The sequence below is a fragment of the Cimex lectularius genome, unplaced genomic scaffold, assembly GCF_000648675.2.
Source record: "Cimex lectularius strain Harlan isolate CLEC.00 unplaced genomic scaffold, Clec_2.1 scaffold58, whole genome shotgun sequence".
NCBI lineage: Eukaryota > Metazoa > Arthropoda > Insecta > Hemiptera > Cimicidae > Cimex > Cimex lectularius.
Genome location: NW_019392696.1, coordinates 49,727 through 70,303, shown reverse-complemented (window position 1 = coordinate 70,303; position 20,577 = coordinate 49,727). Strand labels below are relative to the sequence as shown.

The window sequence follows — 20,577 nt, the reverse complement described above, 5'->3', positions numbered from 1 at the left end:
TTAATCTCGGGAGTTTACCGACCTTCTTGGGAAGGCTGGTATCCCCCTTAAGCCAAATGCCCAGGAGATAGTCGCTTCCCTACCGACGCTGTCAGGCTCCGACGGGGGCTACAAAGCTAGGTCATTTCAGCAATACACACACAATCTAGCCTAATACTAACTACTTAAATTGGATAGATTACTTACACAAATAAATACATTCATACATTGCACTCATTCCGATAGTCGGTGGAGAAGTGGATCTTCCTCCATCGCCCTGTACATTATTAATAATCTAACCTAAATTAGGGTCGGTGAGGGATTTTTATAAATAATCCATCGACCTATACACATACTGCTGGTGGGGCGTTGATACTGTATTCAATTTATTCTTATTATATTAATTTTAATTAAATTACCCGATATGTTCTTGTTGGTTGGATAAAACAAAATAGCAAATACAAACCTAAAAAAACAAACGTTAATCCTCATTTTTAATAAGGATTGACATAAGAATAGTAAATATGAAGATTACTCATTTTGTAAGGAAACACCTTTTCTCGTCTTTTCTTTATTTTAATCCAGTTTAATCTCTTTAACCTTGGAAAACATCATCTTGAACCAGAAATTGGCGTTTCTTAGAGCATGGTCTCTCAGGCTATAGCCCGATTCCAAATGCCAATAGGAGGCCTGGTAGTTGATCTCAACGCATTACGACGTTAAGGGAGGACAGAAATATTGTCATTGCAGCAAGACGGAACCCTTTCCATTGTGCCCGCCAGATCCTAAATGAAGTACAAGATGTTTTGTCAAGGCCTTTATCAACAAAAAGCATTCATAATCTATTGTGTCAAGTTGGCCTCACAACGTATGCCTCTTTGAGACGGCCTGCAGGAACAACACGCCACTAGCAACTCAAGAGAATATGGTTGCCGGGATCGCCTAGAAGAGAACATCAATTGGAATGTAGTTATGTTTGGGCGAGACGGTGTAATGGTCTGTACTGAGTTTTGCACTGAAGGACAACTGGACGCCATACTGTTGAAGACAACTTCACCGCAGTCCGTGATGTCTGAGAAATTATCGACGAATACATCCATCAAACCAGGAATCTCATTGTTAGAGATTTTCAATTTCTGAATGACAATGCCAAACTTCATAGACTCAGAGTTGTCCAACAATGTTTAGTAAACCTGGGAATTTCTCATCTGCCCTTCTTCCATTGTCTCCAGACCTCAATGCCATCGAGAACTTGTGAGATGCGTTGAAGAGAAGGCTGTTCGGTCACCATCCTCAGCAAGTTGACCTGCAACACCTCAGTGTAGCGTTGCAACAACTATGTATAGTTAACTATAGTACAGAGATTTTGGCTAATGGATGACATGACACATGGTATTAATTGATTAAAAAAATTATTGCGCCCAATAAATAAAATCATAAATTAAAACCACTTATTTTTCAAAATCCCTTAAGTCAATTTACCTCCAGCAAAAAACATAATAATTTCTAATAAATTTTAATGAAATTTATAATAAAAATAAAATCGAAATGCTAGGTAAAGTAAATAGTCCAAAATTGGCAATATTCATTTTTGAGCAGTTTATCTTTTTTGTATTTAGACAACAATAACTTTTTTGTTACATCTTCCTTAAATCTGTGGCACTTAGAGTGGCAGGTTGGAGACCCCAAAATTCGACTTTTTTTTTAGTAATCGTTCCACACCTACTATTGCAATTAGTTTTCTGCTTTTCTGTTAGAGCATAGTTTGTAACACCATAAGGATGAAAAGAAACTAAAGAAATACGAAACATGAAAGGAAATGATGTAAACTATTTTAACTTTTATATTGTTTCTGACGCCAGTTGGTTCTTATTGTTAAAAATTTATATTGTTAACATTTTATCTCATTTTCATTTTCTAAGCTTTTAAAATCAAACGGTTTTGCAGAAATGGTACTATCGTATTATGTAATTTATAAAAGTATATTTACATATCACATGTGTAAGAATTGGACCTTGACGTGTTTAACATAGTAAATATATAACCTCCGCTGGTATAATTTTTGTAAATTGTTTTCCAGACTTTATTATAATTGGCAATGTAGTCTAACAATGTTGTACCGACCGTGATACATATTAAATATAATTAGTAGCCTTAGTTTCTTACAACCGCACATAGATTTGATATGTGTTACGTATTAATATGCAACCCAGGTCGCACTAACTAATAACATATTCATGCCACTAAGACAAATTTGAGCCAGAAAATGATCGCTTAACCTGCTAGCAAGCATTCCCGATATAAACTAGAGCTTAATAAATTCGACTAGCTGCTGCAAAACATTTTCCACATATTTATGCTTATTCCTAATGTTATGATCGACGTTTTAGGAACTTACGTGCTTCTATGGAGGAGAGGAGCGTCAGTATTGACGGCGGACAAGATGATGGTGACCCGAGACACGCGTTTCAGGCTGGTGGACGGCTTCAACCTGGAAATATCAGACGTGATGCCTCAGGACGCCGGAGACTACGTATGTCAAATCGGTGACGGCGGAAACAGGGACCAGATACACACAGTCGAGATACTCGGTAAGTACATTTGATTTAAAAAATCTATCAAATCTTAGTTTTCATTCCACCGCCACTCCCTGTTTCATCCGGCGCCATCAGATTGAGAGGGTGCCTACTGAAAATAAGAGAGCTCGTCTCTACTTCCAAGTGAAATATTGAACCTCTTAAAAAGAGATGAGTAGAGCATTAGGTCCGCGTAATAGCCGTCCTCCTATAATATTAAATAGGGCATAAAGAATACCCTACCTTCACCCTCGCCCTTGCCCAACCTTACGGTCCCAAACTCACTAAAGTGTTATTTTATCCTGTCGATATTATTACATTGGGGACGTTGCTTTGAGAGAGGCCTAGGGTCGGAGAGAATCATGAATTTTTAACCTATGAGCTTTTTGGCTTCCACCCTAATAAATTGCTTTATATATTTTAAGTGTCAAACCATTTAACAAATCTACTAAAAATATTAGTTGATTCAAGCGATTTGAAATTATCTATTCTGGCAGGAACCGTAATGACAAACAGATGACGAGACAGATGTGAATGACTTTTTCTCAGTAAGCCTGACTTGCTCGTCATTTCTATGATAAAAAAGCAAATTCATACCAAGTTGAGTCAGCCCAACTAATTTTAGTCTTTAAAGGCTTGTTCATCACTCCACAAGCCTAATAGAAAATACCAAATCATCCATTTTCAAGAAACTTTACAATTAATTAAGCTCATTTCAGACGTGAGTAAGATTCTAATCCTCCACAATCAATTACGTTTTTTTAAAGGAAAAAAAGTAATAATGGATTTTCTGGTGGCTTGCCTGTGCCTGCGTGCGGGAAAGAAAAATCTTAGTTTTAAGTCGTGTAAATTTAAATTTCGGCGTGGAAGATGGAACGAGCGGCCAAAGGAAAGGGGAAATTCACGCTGCGGCGGATTGTTCGTCCTCAGTAACCTGGCATCTTCCCCTCGTCAGAATGATGGGGAAGAGAACTCAGAAGTGGATTTGTAGTTCTACGAGGACGAATCATTTTACCCCGTCCGAGGCTGCTCCCGGATGAGGACCACGCTGCGCCAGGGCCCCGACGTGAGTTCGCCGACACGGCCGATTGACTTTCTGTATTTTATTAATTCTGATGATGTTGAATGTGAAATGATGAAATGATGTTTGTAGATCGACCTGCAGATAATCAATGTAGAGTTCAATATCTTCTTTAAGGTCTTTACTAGGTGAAAGAAAGACAAAAGTGTTGGAATCACCAAGCTTTCGGCAACATCATGTTGCCATCATCAGGGCCTATTTATTAAGAAAAAATATACATAATTAATATAAATTTAACAATCAATAATCAAAACAACAATGCATACTTTCCCAAGAGAGAAGAGAAAAAAAAATTCTCATCGGAAAAACTAATGAAAAAGTGCTTTGGTTTAGATTATGAAGCACATAGCCAGCATTCAGTTATACATGGTGAACAAGTCATCTATGTAAAGTAATGAGTAATTATTCGCATTAACAATGACGAAAACAATAATTTATATATATAATAACATTTTTAAAAAATAAATTACCTCACTAATAATTCACACAATTACAAGTCCAACTGTTTTTTGTTCTTACTAGCTATTTTTGACATTAAAACCATATGTTATCACAGAGTATTACATTAATGACTAGAATTTACAGCTTGTTTTAAATTATATGTACAAAGGATTAAAATTAAGATGAGAACACGACACAACGTCGTCTCACCTAAGGTTGGACTGATACAGTTATTGAAGGCTACCAGGCTCTATGCACTCCTCATTATGCGCCCTCTAACGGTCGCCAACTTTTTTTCCGTTTTTTATAAATTTCCAATAATCCCGAAAATGTTGACATGGAACCTAGTTCATCAGCATTTAAATTGAAGGCACTCCTCGTTAAATGGATATATACCTTTTCCAACAGGAGTCTTCTCTCAAAGCCGACCTCTCGACCCAAGATCTCCGGGGAGTCCAACTTGAAAAAAAGACCATTCTTTCTAGCATTAGAGGACAACCCTGTGGTCAACTTTTATGAATACAATCCAATCTGTGTTGGTTCATTCTAATGTGAATTTTCTGCTTTGTTTGTCCAACATATTGAGCGACGCAACCACCACAGGACACCCTATAAACCACATTATATCGTGTGCCAATAGGCTCTTTAGACTTTAAAACGGTATGAAGACAAGAGAGATTATTTTTGTATTTATAAGCAATTTTTACATTTATTTTATTAAGCATTAATTTTTAATTCTCTAAGTCACACCGGGAATGTAGGTGATTGACCTGAAGCCAATGGAAGGTGAAGTAGGTTTCCACCTCAACAACAAGCCATGTGCTTCATAACCTAAACCAAAACACTTTTTCATTAGTTTTTCTGATGAGAATTTTTTCTCTTCTCTCTTGGGAAAGTATGCATTGTTGTTTTTATTATTGATTGTTAAATTTATATTAATTATGTATATTTTTCTTAATAAATAGGCCCTGATGATGGCAGCATAATGTTGCCGAAAGCTTGGCGATCCCAACACTTTTGTCTTTCTTTCACCTAGTAAAGACCTTAAATATGATATTGAACTCCTTTTGTTAGATTAAATTGATTAAGTTATAAGACAAAATTGTTACGCTAGGTTTAAGGTTTCTTTGTTTTATTAAGTAGTTAGTCATTTTAGGTTAAAGAGTTCAGATTTAGTTGCTAAGTAGTCTAATTGTCATTTATTTATAAGATTTATTTTCTATGTAAGAGATTTTAGTTGAATACAGTGTAAAGTCGAGCGGTCTTATTGATATTTGTTGTAGACCTTTTTTATTCGGCGGAGGCTGAATTGTCTAGTTTTTTGTTCACTGCACCTGTTGTGCAGGTGAGGCACCGGCGAAAATTATTATTATTCTTTATCTTTCTCTATCTCTATTTCTATCTCTATCTGTCCGGAGGATGGATTTGGCCCCCGGGTTTCGTTGGCGATCCCAGGCGCAAGGCGGTGAGCCGGCGGGATGCAGCGAAGCTCAGTCGGCCCCTTTGGTCTAGTGGTTACGATCGCCGACTCGGGCCTCGAAAGTTGTGGGTTCAATTCCAAACTCCGCTACTGTTATTTTTCCCCCCCTTTGGTTTCATTCTTTATCTCTCCTTCCTCCCTTTACCACCATTTCTTTTCATTTCTTAGGGTTTCGGTATTTACCCTTCCCAAAAAATACCGTGGGGCTCAACAATTCCCCTTTCTCCTTCACCCTCTGAGCGACGGGACCAACTGTTGTCGGCCGAAGTTTCGACGGTAACAAATGTTTCATAAAGAGTTTGATTTAAAAAAAATCAACGAAACAAAATACGTTTAGAAAAGAAACTTAATCCAACGAGAGTAGATGAACCCAGTAAAATAATAAAATGTCGATTGAAAGTGCACATATAAGTTTTTTTCAAAATAATATCAAAGTTCGTTGTGTTTTTCATGTTCAATTGCAAAATTCATAATAGAAGCGATATTGCGAAGATTGTGTTAGAAGCCATGTTTTATTTCAGATTGAAAAAATATAAAAATAAGCCCCAACTTTTTATGTTTTTAGCGCAGTGTTACTTAAAAATGTTATCTATTTTAGTTTAGATTCAAATTAAAAAGTTCAAATATTATATTATACTTGATAACAACTAGATTCAAATGGCGGATGGCACGCATTTACTGTTGTTTTTCTGATAAAATAAGTGGATTGCTGAGAGTTCTAGTTCCCGAATGGAGAATTATTTTGATAAACACAACATTCACTTTTTGAAAAGTGAAGCTTATTAATTGTCATTAATAAATCGAGTGGAAAATGCTACGACCGGGAATTACTTCCAGGCCTGTAAGAAAAAGGAAAGTGCCTTCAAGATGATAAATGTACAATCAAGGTGCCATGGCGTAGCCCACGTGACGTGAAAACCGGAAAATTGAATTCCCCCCGCGTCAGGTAGGGTTTCGCCGGGAGATAACTGATTAGTTATTAAGTTCCATGGACTCCTGTGAGAAAGAAGAAAGAAATAAAACGTGGAGTGGGCTCTCGAGGGTTGAGAAAGGAGAGGATGAAGTTGACAAACCCAGTTAGGAACAGGCTAAACCATCTCCTCCTCCGTCACCTTCAACCAACCACCAACCGTCCCATGCCTCTTAACGAGGTTCAGCCGTAATGAGAACGGCTATTGTAGGAGCGCGAGGTGTTCGTCACAAACCGGATTACCCGGGGGCTAATTGCATTCAGGGACAATTCCCGAGACCTTTATATCTTTGTACCCCTCCAATTTATATCATCCTCCTCGGGGTGCCAAATACGTCGTTCATTTTGTGATTTACACTGCTGAGGCAAAACAGGGGCTTTCTACCAAGACAAAGTGGAATCGAGAACAAAAAAAAATGTAATTTGTTAAAGACAAACTTGGCGTCTCCCTTTTAATGTACAATCTCATTAAACGTTTATTAACTTCAAACAATCTAAAATCGCATTTATTTTCCAAGATTCGTCAAGTTCGAACATCTCATTATATTATCCTTCCCTTTTACATCGCGGATGTAATATGATTGCCTTCAAATCCTATAAAATTTCTAACTAGGAACGAAACATCCATAATTCTTACTTCTGTTTTTGGTTTTTCAACCCTACGGCTTTACTGGCATAATAGGTATTGATTTCTGATCTGACAACACCTTGAATTTATCGTCTTAACCAATTGGACGAACTTCTTTAAAATGGTTGTTTCTTAGTTTCTTTTCCATATTAACTAAGAGTAATCTTATTAAAGTAAGCCATAAGGACAAAAGGTCCGCGCCGTTTCGGTATGTTGGGTTTATTGTTTCCATAAAATTAAAGGTACAGTAATTATTAAGCAAACACATTTGAGCTGCTTATTGGTATACAATAATAGTGGAAATATTTTTTAAAATAAAAATAGTTCATAATTGTTTTTATAACCCCGAGAAAAAAGTACAAGTATAGGGAAATAAATTTTTTTTTCAAAATTTTTGCCTCTCCCCCGATTTTCGAAAATCACAAAAATAGTGAGAATTTTACAAAGCTTTATGAACTTATACACTTTAAATAATAAACCAAACCGAGTCTTCGTAAATAAATGAAACTGGAAATAAAAAATAAAATGTTTGAGACGTTTGGGTTGAATTTATCATTATATTTCTCACTTACAATGGCCACAAACCTTAAAATTGTTCAAACCAACTGAAAGAAATCATATTCTAATTTGGAATGGTTGTAATAAAATTGTCTTGGTTTGAAACGAGAGTATGTATGATTTTTACGCAACAAATTAAAAATGCCTTAGACCAATCCACCTCCAAAGTGCCTAAATTCATTACGACAAAAATCCATATGTATTTAATAGATTTACAGGGTGCTTAAAAGTGTTCATATTTGCTTTTTCAAAAACAATGTTTTTACACATAGGGTTTGGTTTTTACAACTTTTTATATCTGGCCTAATTTAACACAATCTGGCATATTTTTTCTTATTTTATGTTAAATACAAATTTGCTGATATGTAGCAGTCTTTAAATACATGGACGAATGCAAAAAAATCATAATTTTGGCCATTGAAAAGAACGGTCTGATATTCTCAACTTACATGATCAAAAAAGTTGTTTTAAAATAGATATAAATTAAAGTGTTTTTTTTTACATTTTTTATAAACTTCATTTCGAAATATCAATACAATCCTTCAGATATTTTTATAGAGCTTGCTGCGTCTTTCACTTTCATCAGCATCTTAATAAAAATCGTATTAATCAAGTACTATCACTGTTAGAATATGATTCAACATTCATTTTTATTAAATTCACTAATTTCGTGGTCCGCTTGACCAATTAATACATTACAATTAATTAAGGTTTTTAGTTGAGATGAAAAAAAAGTCAATGGTACGAGCGGGATTCGAATCCACGATCTTCGGCTAGATACGCCGCTGCTCTACCACTTGAGCGATCGTGACCTCGATCCACTCGGACATCAACTTCCTATCTCAACCCCACCTTATGAGTTTTCCCTCCTTTTTGCCATTTTTCAATGTGTTCCGCTCGTGCCATTGACTTTTTTTCATCTCAACTAAAAACCTTAATTGTAATGTATTAATTGGTCAAGCGGACCACGAAATTAGTGAATTGAATGAAGTACACTTCACTAAAGCTCTCCGAGGCCATTTCCTTTGTCGTCGAGAATCCAATCCGATTATACGAGATTTGAAAAATGGCAAAAAGGAGGGAAAACTCATAAGGTGGGGTTGAGATAGGAAGTTGATGTCCGAGTGGATCGAGGTCACGATCGCTCAAGTGGTAGAGCAGCGGCGTATCTAGCCGAAGATCGTGGGTTCGAATCCCGCTCGTGACACTGACTTTTTTATCTCAACTGAAAACCTTAATTAATTGTAATTCATTTTTATATTTGCTAAAGGTTGGGTGTAAATTAATTCAAATTGGAGTAATACTTTTTATTTGCTTTCCTATAAAGCAATTTTGGTCGATTTTTTATATCAAGGCCTTGTTATTTCCAATCAGTTCAGCATAAATTAGCATAATGTGTATAAACAATCGATGTATCAGGCGTGTTTTTCTTTTTTTTTCTGAATCGCAAAATGAGAAGAGAAAGTACTTTTAACAAAATTACCTTTTTCACATTCGGCAAATTGTGCTAGAGAATTTTTTAGAACTAGTGTTTATTTTATTTTTGTTCTGTGTTTTTTAGAATAAAGTTCATTAGCTGTAAAGTTAAAGTTTGTGATGTTTATATTAAAAATTACCATAGTTAAACTTCCTTTTAAACAATATTTAATTTGTAAAAATTAAATTGTAAAAAGTATGATTCGCTGAATATGTTGGTTCCGAATCTTTCGGTTCGCTGACAATACATGTCATAGAGTATCAATCACCCATGAGGGGGTGAGTTAATTTTTCACCACGAATCAACGGGTTCATCATTCCAAAAAGTGTATTTAACTGGTGATTTAACCCCGGGGGGTTTCTTTTCTACCCTTCAGTGTCTCTCGCACCCGTGACAAGTTGCGTATCGAACAGAAACCCCCGGGATCGTCCCGAACCGGAAAGCTGACTAAGAGGGTTTTACCACGGAGACACCAAGCCAAATAAGAATGACAAACGTTTTTGCTTTTGGATAAAACAGATGTTAAGCCTTTTTCAGCCAGAAACGTTTTTCCCCCTCTGGATGTGGTTGGGATGTAGGCCATTTTTTTTGTACTTGTGGAATTTAATCGCGGATTAACAGGAATATTTCCCGAGATTCTTAATCCCCTTTTTTCTCTCTTTTTTCCATTAGGTGAAAATCTGCAATGAATAATCATGCTTTATGACCAAATTTGATGTAAAACGTTGAATAACGCTTTTTTGACAGTTTTCATTACAGTTAATTTTTCTATGAGACCATAGAATTTACAAAAAAAGGTAAAACGTCAGGATGGATAAATATTAGTGATGTTTCTGTTTTGAATAGTTTTAAATAATATAATAAGGCGAATAAGATAACAACACAATTTTTAAACTGTGTAATTCGTAGTTGCCCATACATGACTTCCTGAATTATTAATAGTTATTAATAGTTTCTGCAGTTTAATCGTCAGCGTGTACTGGGAAGAGCTAAATCTACTTTTACACCTGTACGGTAAATCAGGTCTAATGTTGTTAGGAAAGTCTTGTTGCTTGCTAAAAATTCTTACGAAACAGAAACCTCATACAAGGGGTAAGCAAATTAGGGTGGCTAAACTAAACGAATTGTGCATACGTAACAAATACACTAAGAAAAAACATGGAATCAATAACTGTCTCAATTTGAGAGCAATTGTAAGTCTCTCGTCTCTCGTGATATTGTTTATAAGGCCCTTATTTCTTATGTTGAACCATTATATATANGCGTGCGCGTGCGCGCGCGTAAGACATATATATATATGAAAGAACCCTAGTTTAAATGTCCTCTGTACCTCCCCAAAACTGGAATCTGGGATTGTCCGAAAATTAAAACAACTTAAAGCTCTAGACAGTATACTTCACGAATTGAATAAAATATTCCACCATTCTTTCCTGATTACCTGATTATGTTATTTATTTATTCAATATTCAGGCTCTTGCATTTTATGGGAAACCATTTATTTATGCTTATCTTCAAGAGTGCTTATGTCAAAGATGAAAAATTTTCCAGAAAAAGTGATAAATAAGAAAATTCCGTCCTGGATTATATTGCCAAATTATTACTGTCTTCCATAGAATTGCTTAAACTAAACTTTTTTGCTTTTTGTGTCGCTTTTGATAGAGTTGGAGTGTGGGTAGTAGATGACTTTAATAAAAAATAAATAATTAAAGTTTCTACTTCAAATTCTGAAAGTCTTGTAATCCCTCTTTTCAAAAGAAGCTTTAGCATTCGGGAAACAATGTACTGTGTCTAATTATTTCCAACTAGGAATTGGTCATACGAAGTTAATACTGTAATTTCTACTGTAAGAAAAAAAGGATTGATGTAGGATATGTACTTACTAACGAGAGTAACAGAACAATACTTATTTATTTAGGGGTTGACTGATTTATATAAAACAGGGGAGCTGAGTAGAGCGTTCACAGACTTCTTACGTAAAATGTGAATTTACTCACTTAGTCACTACTGGCTGGATGGAGCTACACAAATAGAAACAACACAAACAATACAAGACTTCAGCTTTTTTAGCGAGATCTCAATCCCTAGATTGTGGGGGGAAGGAAGGCCAATGAAACTGCAGAGCTCATCTCATTGAGAAATTGCAATTTCATTTCTCATGCTGAATAAACATCTCTTCTGCAACCCTCTTTCTACGCCTTTTTCATTTTAGGACCGGGTCTCTCTTGAATTGCCTGGCAGTAGGGTGCTTGTGTCTGATAATGATTTTAAAACGACGGAAACGAACTTTGAAATATGTAGATAGTATGTCACAATCTATCGTTTTAAACCGATTTATCATTATTATAAAACAGAATATCAAGCCTTTTTCACTATACTACTCGCTTACTATATGGAGCCAAGGCCGTATCATTATACTACACGCCTCCAATTAAACGGGGCGCAACGATAAATCTTCATTTACTGGCCGGATATATACGCGTCTTTGGCCAAAAATTTTCTGGCATGGAAAGGTTTGCCCCACTGAATTGAGGATATCATGCATTCCTCAAATAACTCTTAAAGAATTTATGAAATAATTAAAAAACCAGTTTCTTAGCGTTATTATACATTCAAGATAGTTAACATTACAATTATCAGCGATTATCTGGAACGGTTTTGAACAAACAAAAACGGTCAAAATATAATTTATGATGACAGCAATGCCTGCCTATAAAAATTTTACCCCCAGTCACCACATCAAATTAGAATGACAAACGTTTCTCTTTTTGGACAAAACAGATGTTAAACTTTTTCCCTAAAACCCTTTTATCCCTTCTGTTCTGGGTACTGTTGGTGACATCGGCCTTTTTTTCTGCATGAATAATCATGATTTAACAGGAATGTTTCTTGGGCTCCTAAATAAGATCTTTTGTTTCCAATTTTTTCTTAACCAATCTTTTCATATTTAAATGTTATCCCTTTTGTCGATAAACAGTCCTTATAGTTAGATAATATTTTTAATAATATTTTGATAAGCAGATTTATCAATAGTTAAATTAATAATACTTAAAATATAATGATTAATAAAAACTAAACTAAAAATGTTGAGTGTTTTTTGTTTGAAAACTGGAGGTACTCGTGGAATTACTTATTCTCACTTGTCAACAAAACCTACTCATTTCCAATAATAACCTGTATATTATAAATATACTTAAGGGGAATCTTAATAAATTGACTTAATCGGGTTAATGAAGCTTTTTTCAAAATCTAATTTTAGACGCAATTAAATGAACATAAATCGTTATTTGGAGATAAAAAATATTATTTTAGGTGTATTAATTTCATTTGGGGGTACACATAAAAATAAAAATGTTCTCCGACGAGAATATTCTGATTTTGTATGACATAAAAAAATAAATCAACAAAATACTGTTGTTGTTTTTTTAATTTTTTTATTTTAACAAACATTCTGTAAGCAAAGTAGGTAAACTCATTGTCAGATTCGTGATTCCAGGGTTACAACACCCCCTGTATGGACTCTGGCTGAAATTGGTGTAAATTAAATTTTTGACTGATGTTTTCGACGACCTGACTGACGTTCATAGTGCAAAGCCTAACATCATTTTTCTCAAAAGCGAGTGGACCGATTTTTAAGTTAATAATTCGTTGTAAAGGAGTTTGTCAGGTGCATTTTAGAGCCGTATAAACATTAAAACCGGACTGTTATTTCCATTAAAAATAAAAATAAAAATAAAATCTGACAGATAATTTTGTTCTTTTGTCTATTTTCTAATAGAAATGTTTTATATATTTTAATATTACATAAGTTCATAAAAAGATGCGTTTCTCTTTTTTCAAATGGTCCGTTTGACGTTAAAATCCTTTTAGCCATTTTTGAATTATAGACGTTTCAAACAGATATTCCGATTACTTCTTAAAAATCGAAAAAATTAAAGGGGTCAACAATTGATAAATTTAAATTCAAAGAAAAATTTATATTTTGGGGTCTCTTAGGTGGTAAAAAAGCAAAATTATACATTAGTTTTATGAAAAAAATTTATGACCTTGTTTACTTGAAAAATATTTTGTTTTCACTATATTTTTATTGCAACCTACATAAAATTTCCATAAAATGGTATATTTATATAGTTAAGTTTAGCAAGTACAGAGGCGAAATAATGCAAAATTTCAAATTTCAAAAAAATCACGCGAAACCAAAGCCTATTCACCTATTCTCCGATATTTGGTATTGTAAAATCATCTAAAAAAGTTTGGTGCTTGCTAAAAACATAAAAATCACATAAAAATATGTGCTCCACCAGCCTGGTCGCCCTCTTGTTAGAGTTAGAGTTAAAAAGGGTGTATTTGCTTTACACTATATGTGAAAATAATAGTTACTAAAAATATAGATGGGTAACTATGAAAACATCAAAGAGAGAGAGAGAGAGAGAGAGAGAGAGAGAGAGAGAGAGAGAGAGAGAGAGAGAGCAAGATATGATTTTTGAACTATAAATTTAATTTATTTTCGTATATTGTTTAACAATAGAAATATCAAACATCTTTAAAAGTAGTTAAAAGAACGTAGTACGACGGAAACCTTTGAAAAATACTAACATTTTCTCTCATGTCATCATTACAGATCTTCCATGTAAATAGAAGAAATATGACAGATTCCGTTTAGCGTATTTTTTCCCCGGTACCAGCGCAATACGATTTATGGGAACATCACCACAGCAATAAATATTATTTATGTCCCTGGAGCCAGATGTGAGAAAAAGTCAAATCAACTTGTTTTCCAGTAACAGATGATGTTGGTGTAGAAAAGGGTGTTTGTTTGCCATATGAATGGGCTGAAAATCGGTTGCATCCTTCTCCTCTGCCAGTACAAAAACGACCCCTTAATTTGACTTCTCCCCTTTTTATGCAAATTAGTCGCAAGGAACGAGCCTCGCGTGAGAGGGAGAACAGGATGAAAAAACACATTACATCTCTCCTCCCCTTTCTCCGGCCCCACCAATAACTTTAACAACCGTGTAATTAATGGAGGTGGCATTCATTAGAAAACCCATTCATCCTAATCCTCGACGGTGCCGATATGTTGTCGGGCACAACTGTTCTTCTCTCACCCGAGTCGGGATTTAGAAAGTAAAACAAAACAAAGCAGTTAAAGTTAATCCTTGTGTTTTTATGTCGAACAAAAGCAATTCTCTTGTTTTACTATTTTATATCTCTTGATTTACGTCAATAGTGATCCGATGGTTCTGCCGATCTTCCCAACATAAAATATCTTTGAAGTCTCAATTAAGGCTTTACATAATTTTTGACATTCGCAGGACTCCAAGCAATAGCCAGGTCATTCGGCCTTGTTGTTTGTTGGGCAGTTCGGTTGGTTTTCTGCTCTCCTTTTATTCCACCATGGCCCAAATTCCAGGCAATGATGTGCTTTTTTAATTTGCATATTTCACTCATTTTTCCTAGTACCGTTCGGAGTAGAATTTCCGTGAAAAAAGTATTCCGAATATGTAAGATCACGCAGTCTTTCTCGTTCATATGGCGGTCACCTCCCATAAATATCATAAATATGCTAGAAGCACCTGGGAAGTAGATTTCTATGGTGTGTACCACCCAACGTATCTGAAAGCCGACGCTCTCACTGACCCTCGCATCATTTGTATATGTAAAAGTTGTTTCAAAAACAAGTGTATTTTCACTCTTTTTAAAAATTAAACTCGCTTTGATAAGCATATTTATTCGGATATTGATTCTGGATAATTAAACAACAAAAGAGATCAAAACAAAGACTGATAGAAAGAAAACTCGTTGTTTCCCGGGGAGAAAATCAATTCTCCATTTTCTTTATATAAATATTGAATGACGCAAATCTTTCTTTCCAAAACATTTTTTTGGCCCGTAGCAACGCACGGAACGTTCGCAATATGGGGTAATATATTCCCGAAAGAGAGAACAACAAAAACATACTTGTTGTTGTTTGATTAATGTGCCTCGTTGAGCATAAACGTTTATTTACGTTGTTATTTTATTGTTCGCCATTGCAAAGCTCGAGCAGCAAATATTGACCATTTTAAGATAATATTACCGTTCGGTGACCGATACATTTAATAGATTGACAGTCAGATTTTGTTCCGAACGTTGCAAAATTCTGTAGTGATATAAGTAAAATGATATACCCAATGATTGTTTTTCACTTGTATTTCCTCGAAAGATTAAAAAAATTATTGAAAAAAGGCAATTATTTGAAAATGCTAGAGGAAAAATCAAAAGCAATGGTGACGGCGATCAAAACATGGTGCGAAGAGGCCAAATTAAAAATTGCTCCTGACAAATGCCAATCGCTATTGCTAAAAGGCAAATTAGGTACAAGCCCCGTGATTAAGATCGAAGGGAAAAGAATCAAGCTGAGCGAAAAGGTAAAGTACCTAGGCATAGTTTTGGGAGAAAGGCTAAGTCCTACACACCATGCCATCAAGATCAGAGAAATGACGAGATGCGTCTGGGGCTGAGTCCAAGGGCGCTCTCTATCACTTACAAAAGCGTATACCTGCCCATTGCCACGTACGGAGGAGCAGCTTGGGGGCCAAAATTGCAAAGCAGGAGTAGAAGCAGAGTCAAATAATAGCGCTCCTGAGAACGACTAAAGCTTATAGGACAGCCCCTACTCACGCCCTCCAAATCCTTGTTCCCGCTGCACCAATAGACATTTTCCTCCACAGTAAAATTGCAATCCGGCAGCTAAGAGATGGAAAGGAGCCAACAATGGTAAATTTGGATGCGGCAGATACGGAAAGGCTACGAACTGCACCTAGAAAGGAGATCCGGGAGATCCTCACAGTTTGGATTGACAACTTGTGGCAGGAAAGATGGGACAGAAGCACCAAGGGAAGGCTAACCCACGAGTTTCTACCCAGTATTGAGGACCGAGCAAAAGCAAAGTGGTTTCAACCAGATTACTGGACCACACAAATATTGACAGGTCACGGGAATTTCAATGCTTACTTGCACCGATTCCATAGAGCTAACAGTCCACTGTGTCCCGACTGCGGAGTTGATGACAGTGTCCAACACAGACTGTTCAACTGCCCCCTCCTTGAGAGTGTGAGGGAACCACTAAAGCTCTTCTTCCGCCACACTTGGCCACCGACCCTCAACGAACTGATTAAAGAAAAGAGGACGTTTGAGGTCCTCAAGCCTGTTAGCCGAGCTATAGTGGACAAAGTACCTGATTAGTTTGTTCTTTCTTTCTTTTCTTTTTCTTCCTATGTTGTTACTTGTTAATCTTAGCGTTTCCCTGAACTTTTAATTCCGGGCTGGTTACTCCTTGTACCCATAATTGTTATTTATTTATTAAAATATTGTATTTATTAGAAAGTGTGTTCAAAAGGATTAACCAGCAAGGGGGAGACCTATTAGAGTAGATAAATTAATAATAATAAAAAAAAATTTCCCTTCTTCCTTGGGTCTTCCCTTTCAGGGCAAGGTCGAAGGAAGACGTTAAGCACAATAAGATCCCCTAAACTTGCATCCCATTTGAATTAGTTTATTGGCCGTGGTCCGCCGGTATGGGGTCTCCTTAGGTACGGCGGGGAGGTGGATGGGAAAAAAAATTATTTGAAACGGACGATGGATTTATTAAATTGTTTTATATACTCTCAACGCTGCACACGCATGTACGTACACACATCTACAGAATCAGACCTTTGGCTATTCCCATAACCCATCGGCCATACCTTCTTTTCTGTAATTTATAATAAATCGCCGGCAAACCTCGAGAATCACCCACTTTGGGTTGGCAGCCTGAGATCGGACCGAAGTTTCCTCGAGGAGCTGACAACAGCTAGGTGATTTCTGTCCGCAAAACATCATCTGAATCGTCTTTCACTCTTACCCACTCTTAAATACATTTCTGCCATACTTATACACCCTTCACTCAAGTAGGGTAGTGGAGTACTCGATAGTCTCCATCACTTCCCACACACATATAGTATACTTAATCTTATTGAAGGTTGAAGCCTACTCAATATTTGGTCATAGACACTCACGCTATTTAATACATTCATTGTCAATGAACACCAAATGTAACACAAAAATGAGATATCTATCAATAATATTTACACTGAAACCGCCCTGTTTCCTACCTATCCGGCCAACTGTCTATTTTATTTTATTACATGGATTAAGATCAATGAAATAAAAAATGTTTTCTAGAATCAAATCAAAATGTGGTGTTGTACGTTCCATAACAAAATATGTTTTGATTTACTTCTTTGTTAATGAAATATATACTTGTTTTTTAATACGTACACATTTTTAGAGCAAAACCATATAATTACATTTAATGATAAGACTTTAAAGTATTGACTATTTTGCGTGTATTGATTCGTGGTTTTAATAACATTTTATTTACTTTTTATAGAATACGCACTCTCTTGAATGTTTAATGTGTAAATAGCATGTAGAGGGGCTGCTGGAAGTGATTATTTTTCGTAAAGCGACTAAACATTCTGCGGGCTGTGGTTTGGGGTTCATATGCTGGGGGGCACCTGTGCTAGCTGTTATTAAGAACCATAAACGTTTTCATCTCTCGTTTGTCGTGTGGAAGGGGTTTGATTAAAACGAATTAACTTATATAAATGAAACGTTATCAAGGGTGACTTAGACGAGACACGTCTTCATTAGTGAACACCAGCCATTTCTTCCTCTTCATTAAACCCGCTTTCTCAAAACAATCCGGTGTATATTAAAACATTACCCCTTGGGTCAGACGTTTAAACAATATTTATACACGGGTCTGAAGTTTGAAGGGAGCAGTGAACATATTACATGTTTTCAAGGCGTAAATTTGCCCCTGGTCGTAAATGCAGGTGCTCATTTGATGGATGAGGAGCTCCCGGTGCCCTCCCACCGCCTCGCTTCGATATCACGGCATCTATTCCAACACGCCTTGGCCTTTTTTTAAGGATGCCGAAAATTCCCTGGAAAATGAAAAATAAGATGTTAAATAAAATCAATCTTGGGTAGCCGACCGAGCCATCGATACGGACTAATTAACGATGATCGTAAAGCAAAGTGGAAAATGAGATCGGAATACCGGCTATTACACCGCTCGGGTTTAATGCGGGTATGCGAAGGAAACTTCTAGAAACTGTGCCTATTGTCCCAGCATCCAACGATTATTACTCCTGTGTTAGCCGAGGGGGGCCCTCTTGTGGTCGAAATCAACTCGGCCTCGGCCCTCTCTCAGAGGGTCCTCAACCTGACTTGACCTGCAAATCGATCACTTGCCTAATGCTGATGGAACATTGAGCTTGTTGAACAGAGGAACGTTTATACGTTATACAGGTTTTTAGCCAATTACAGGCTTATTAACCTCTTCGCGATTATTTATTAATTGTTTGTAAAAATAATAAAATGAATCTTGAGATCTTATTTTTAACTATCGGACATATAAAAACAGCTTTCACAACTAATAAAGGAAAACTTTATCAACCAAATTTCTGCGAATGCAGTACCCAACGCTTATTAACCAACTTAACCAATCATTGTCATCTATCGAAAGATTTTTTAAAAATTTGAATAAAAAGTATCGTTAATATTCTTCAAATTTAGTTACATATACGGCAACCTTTCCTTTGTAAAACTATTACCTCCCTGATTACTTCACCAATATATATTTTTTCCTTCTATGTAAACGCATATAATAAGGGATATTTAATAAACTGAACTGAGAAGAAAAACGAAATCACTCAAGTATCTCAGCATAAACCATATTGAATTTGTTGATGGTTTGGCGAAGTATTAATTGCAAGTTGCATGGAGGAACTGAATGAGTTGACAATGGGTACTCTATTCCAAAGATAAATTCATTTTGATGAATTGCTTGTCAGAACTCTCACAGATGGCATTCAGGCTGGGGTTGTTGAAATAATATATTCAGGTTTACGAATTAGAAAAATCCATACTGGTAGAAACCTCCCAGTAGGAAGCATTTTTGCCCACAATGCTAAAAGTTGGTGAAGTACGTCACGTAGAGTGCGATGGATTAAAAATTATTAAAATCACTAATTTCGTGGTCCGCTTGACCAATTAATACATTACAATTAATTAAGGTTTTTAGTTGAGATGAAAGAAAGTCAATGGCACGAGCGAGATTCGAACCCACGATCTTCGGCTAGATACGCCGCTGCTCTACCACTTGAGCTATCTTGACTTCGATCCACTCAGCCACCAACTTCCCATCTCCACCCCACCTTATGAGTTTTCCCTCCTTTTTGCCATTTTTCAAATGTCGTGTAATCGGATTGGATTCTCGACGACAAATAAAATGGCCACGGAGAGCTTTAGTGAAGTATACTTCATTTTAAATCATTAAATTCACTAATTTCGTGGTCCGCTTGACCAATTAATACATTACAATTAATTATCGTTTTTAGTTGAGATGAAAAAAAGTTAATGGCACGAGCGGGATTCAAACCGAGTTGATGTCCGAGTGGATCGAGGTCACGATAGCTCAAGTGGTAGAACAGCGGCGTATCTAGCCGAAGATCGTGGGTTCGAATCTCGCTCGTGCCATTGACTTTCTTTCATCTCAACTAAAAACTTTAATTAATTGTAATGTATTAAAAATTATGGTGTGGCCTATCCTCGGATGAAAGAAAAATTGTAATGCATAGTAGGACTATCGGACTTATTTAAATATTACGAACGATGAATGTGCATTAGTTAATACAACCTGCCCCTGCGTAGTTATTCACTTATGCGGTTGAATGTGTTTATTAGCGAGAATGTTAGATGAATCGGTATGAACGAAATTACCGTTTGAAGGAATATACCAGTACTTCGCCGCATCTAACTTAGTAAAGTTTATGGTATGAATGAGGTTGTTGCAGTTGGAGGAATATCGAGTACCCCGGTGGCCTCCATGTTTTAATAGTAAATAGTATGTAGATATGTGGTGCATAAACGAATGAGTAATTGTATTTCTTAGCGAGATTGATAATGGATTGGGTTTGAATGTTATTTAGGTCTTCGTGACGATGGCCGGCTGGCATCACAATACTGAGTACCGTGGTTCTAACACCACATAGGTTTAGGTTTGTGTTAGAATGGAAGTTATAGAAACGATCTACACGTCATGTAGACAACCAGCACTTCAGTCGAGCGGGTCAGAGGTGACAGATTATCAGCCAGCCAGATATCCAGGACCCAATTAGCCTAGGGGCCAGAGACGATAAAGCGCCCTTCTTATCCCTTCTTATGATTGCAGCCAAACACATCAGCCCTTAGACCAATTAAACTAATTAAACAAATATGTTTAAAACCCCTTGTTTCTACTACGAGGTTCTTACTATTGCGTTCTGTCCGTCCAGAGTTGGGCAAAATCTAACTAATTC

General features: G+C 36.2%; 1 protein-coding gene across 2 annotated transcripts in view; it reads left to right on the top strand.

Annotated features, from left to right (window-relative positions):
• LOC106670598 (MAM domain-containing glycosylphosphatidylinositol anchor protein 2-like) overlaps nucleotides 1-20,577 on the top strand; it is a 531,551-nt gene that overhangs the window by 469,792 nt on the left and 41,182 nt on the right. For both annotated transcript variants that reach the window (XM_014401087.2, XM_024226040.1), the window contains one exon: nucleotides 2,370-2,570. In XM_014401087.2, the coding sequence (XP_014256573.2) occupies nucleotides 2,370-2,570 (201 nt within the window). The remainder of the gene's footprint in view (nucleotides 1-2,369; nucleotides 2,571-20,577) is intronic.